This window comes from Eriocheir sinensis, unplaced genomic scaffold (assembly GCF_024679095.1).
Source record: "Eriocheir sinensis breed Jianghai 21 unplaced genomic scaffold, ASM2467909v1 Scaffold1696, whole genome shotgun sequence".
Classification (NCBI taxonomy): Eukaryota; Metazoa; Arthropoda; class Malacostraca; order Decapoda; family Varunidae; genus Eriocheir; species Eriocheir sinensis.
This window is the reverse complement of record NW_026111068.1, coordinates 22-3,327: the sequence shown is the minus strand read 5'-3', so window position 1 is coordinate 3,327 and position 3,306 is coordinate 22. Positions and strand designations below refer to the sequence as shown.

Here is a 3,306-nt window from a genome sequence, read left to right as displayed (position 1 = left end):
AAGCAAGAAGGAGGAAGAGGAGGAAGAGGAGGAGGAAGAAGAAGAAGAGGAGTTACCTGACCCTAATAAGCAAGAAGGAGGAAGAGGAGGAAGAGGAGGAGGAAGAAGAAGAGGAGTTACCTGACCCTAATAAGCAAGAAGGAGGAAGATAAGGAAGAGGAGGAGGAAGAAGAGGAGTTACCTGACCCTAATAAGCAATAAGGAGGAAGATGAGGAAGAGGAGGAGGAAGAAGAAGAAGAGGGTTACCTGCCCATAATAAGCAAGGAGAAAGATGAGGAAGAGGAGGAGGAAGAAGAAGAGGAGTTACCTGCCCCTAATAAGCAAGAAGGAGGAAGATGAGGAAGAGGAGGAGGAAGAAGAAGAACAGGATTACTTGCCCATAATAAGCACGGAGGAGGAAGATGAGGAAGAGGAGGAGGAAGAAGAAGAAGAGGGTTACCTGCCCATAATAAGCAAGAAGGAGAAAGATGAGGAAGAGGAGGAGGAGGAAGAAGAGGAGTTACCTGCCCCTAATAAGCAAGAAGGAGGAAGAGGAGGAGGAAGAAGAAGAACAGGATTACTTGCCCATAATAAGCACGGAGGAGGAAGATGAGGAAGAGGAGGAGGAAGAAGAAGAAGAGGAGTTACCTGACCCTAATAAGCAAGAAGAAGGAAGAGGAGGAAGAAGAGGAGGAGGAAGAAGAAGAGTTACCTGCCCCTAATAAGCAAGTAGGAGGAAGAGGAGGAAGAAGAAGAGGGTTACCTGCCCATAATAAGCAAAGAGGAGGAAGATGAGGAAGAGGAGGAGGAAGAAGAAGAAGAGTAGTTGCCTGACCCTAATAAGCAAGGAGGTGGAAGAAGAAGAGGAGGAGGAGGAGGAAGAGGAGTTACCTGCCCATAATAAAACAATCAAGCAGAATAAAACAAACAGCCAGGTGCAACATTGCGAGATCATCATACTCAGCCTATCTATGTATTTGCCGACTTCCAACACAAAAACTCCATCCTTGACCCCAGTAACTGCCTTCATGTATAGTAATCCTTAAAATGGTTAATTACTGGTGGCTTTGGCAATAGCTACGGCTTAGAAACCGATGAGTACGCGGCTCTGAGTACGAGAATCTGGTGGGTAGGTGTGATGTGCGTTACCTACCTGTTGCCGGTGAAGGAAACATAGTAGTCGTCCCCTTTATGAACCACAAACTTGGAGTCCTTGTAGCCCCAGCCGTTCCACTTCAAGACCTCCTGCCTGGAACACAGAGACAGATAAATAGATAGATAGGTAGATAGATAAGCCTGTAATACATATAGTTAACTTGAAAGACAGAGACCGGCATGTAGTGTTTGAATAGATGGATGGATAGAAAGAGGGAGATAGTGGCCTGTAATACATATAGATAGATATAGGTCAGTAACATATAGATATAGGCCTGTAATATATAGACAGATAGACCAATGCAATATGTAGATGATAGTTTGACATTAAAATATCAACTACCCTTTTCTTCCCCATACCCAACCATTTCCAGTTCCCTATTCAACCATTTCCACTATTACCCATATATTAAACACCCATTTCCTGTAATAACCAAACCTCTTCCATATCAACCACCCATATCCCATACTCCTCAACCATCACCCATTTCCAGCATCCATCTCCTTTCCTTCTCAACCATTTCCACTACCCAATTTCCATATTACTCACCCCATTTCCCATAATAACCAACTAGTCCTTATATAAACACCAATTCCCATACTACCATATCATCACCCATTTCCAGCATCCGTCATCCATCTCCCTTTCTTCTCAGCCATTTCCAATATACCCAATCTCCCATTTCCTATAATACCCATCCCTCTCCTATAACCCCCCCCCCCATTCCCATACTGCCATACCATCACCCATCTCCCCGTAGCAACCATTTCCCTTACTGTTCAACCACTCCCGGCCTCCGTCAACCATTTCCAATAATAACACTCTGCCATATCAATCTCCCATTTCTCATCATAACAAACAACTAGTCCTCATATAAACTACCCATTCCTATACTCCTCAACCGTCCCCCATTTCCCCGTGTCAACCATTTCCTTTCACTCATTATAAAACTGTCACGTCCCCCACACCCATATTCGCCTCCTGCCACCTCTCTTTATCTCACCTTTTCTGGGGTATGGAGGGCCCGCCGGGAGGGGTCGCCGCGCCCTTTGTGTCCTGGGGTCCTGCCGCCGCCCCCTGCCATCGCCCCGCCGCGCCCCGCCCCGCCCCGTCTCGCCCAGGGCAGGATAAGTGTCGCCGTAGGACTGTCAGGCGATCCGGAGCAGACGACGCCATGTTTGTTTTGGTGCGCTGCCCGCCTTCAGAGACCGCCGGCTTATCGGGTTTTGTTCTTATCTGTTTATCTATTTTTTTATCTCTTTATCTGATCATCTACCAATATATCTCTTTATTTAATCTGTCTGCTTTCTCTACTAATCTACGTGTTGTTATATGATGCTTAGTTTTTTGTCTATTACTACTACTACTACTAGTATTCCTAACTTAGAGACCGACGGCTTCTCGGGTTTTGTTCTTATCTGTTTATCTATTTTTTTATCTCTTTATCTGATCATCTACCAATACATCTCTTTATTTATCTGCTTTATCTACTAATCTACCTACTGTTATATGATGGTTAGTTTTGTTGTCTATTACTACTACTACTACTACTACTACTACTACTACTATTATTCCTAACTTAGAGACCGCCGGCTTATATAAAACTCAGTCCAAAAGGTGATGTATGGGTGGTAGTGGTCGAGCTCGATTCCTCGCCTCCAGACACTGTTGCCCGTGCCGAAGATTAGCGTTCACCCCCACAACCAAATCTATTTTAATCGTAACTGTTATTGCAATCGAATTTGTTTTGAAGTAATTGTAATTCAAAGTTTCCGAAACTAATTGAAATTATTTTTTTCAAGTGTAATTCCTCCAACCCTGGTACTCAGTAGCCATCACATGAGGGTGAGAAAGACATGTAATAGGAACTTATGGATTTATTCAATTTAGTCTATTTTTACAAAGCTCAGGTGGACCCCCGACGGCCTAAGGAACACACACACACACACACACACACACCACACACACACACAGAAAATTATTTTAAAGAAAGTACACATACATATACACATATATCTTGATTTGAAAGAGAATACACACACACACACACACACACACACGGGAAAGGAATGATAAAATCGATTCTTATCACAGAGTAGGAGATGAATACTTTGATACACACACACACACACACACATACAATAGACAGGTACTTGGTAACAGCATAGGC

The 3,306-nt window shown here is 43.8% G+C and overlaps 1 protein-coding gene across 1 annotated transcript; it reads right to left on the bottom strand.

Moving 5' to 3' along the window:
• Positions 1 to 1,083: 1,083 nt before the first annotated feature.
• Positions 1,084 to 2,338, bottom strand: LOC126990493 (alkyldihydroxyacetonephosphate synthase, peroxisomal-like). The gene is made up of 2 exons (XM_050849086.1): positions 2,140 to 2,338; positions 1,084 to 1,229 (listed from the first exon to the last, which is right to left on the bottom strand). Exons 1-2 carry the CDS (start codon positions 2,310 to 2,312, stop codon positions 1,130 to 1,132), a joined length of 273 nt encoding a protein of 90 aa, XP_050705043.1. The 5' UTR covers positions 2,313 to 2,338; the 3' UTR covers positions 1,084 to 1,129.
• Positions 2,339 to 3,306: the final 968 nt, after the last annotated feature.

Excerpts from the sequence above, each read along its gene's own strand:
- LOC126990493 (XM_050849086.1), bottom strand. The coding sequence starts at position 2,312 with ATGGCGTCGTCTGCTCCGGATCGCCTGACAGTCCTACGGCGACACTTA. Across the intron at positions 1,230-2,139 it reads CCCTCCATACCCCAGAAAAG|GCAGGAGGTCTTGAAGTGGA; the intron begins GTGAGATAAAGA and ends TCTGTGTTCCAG.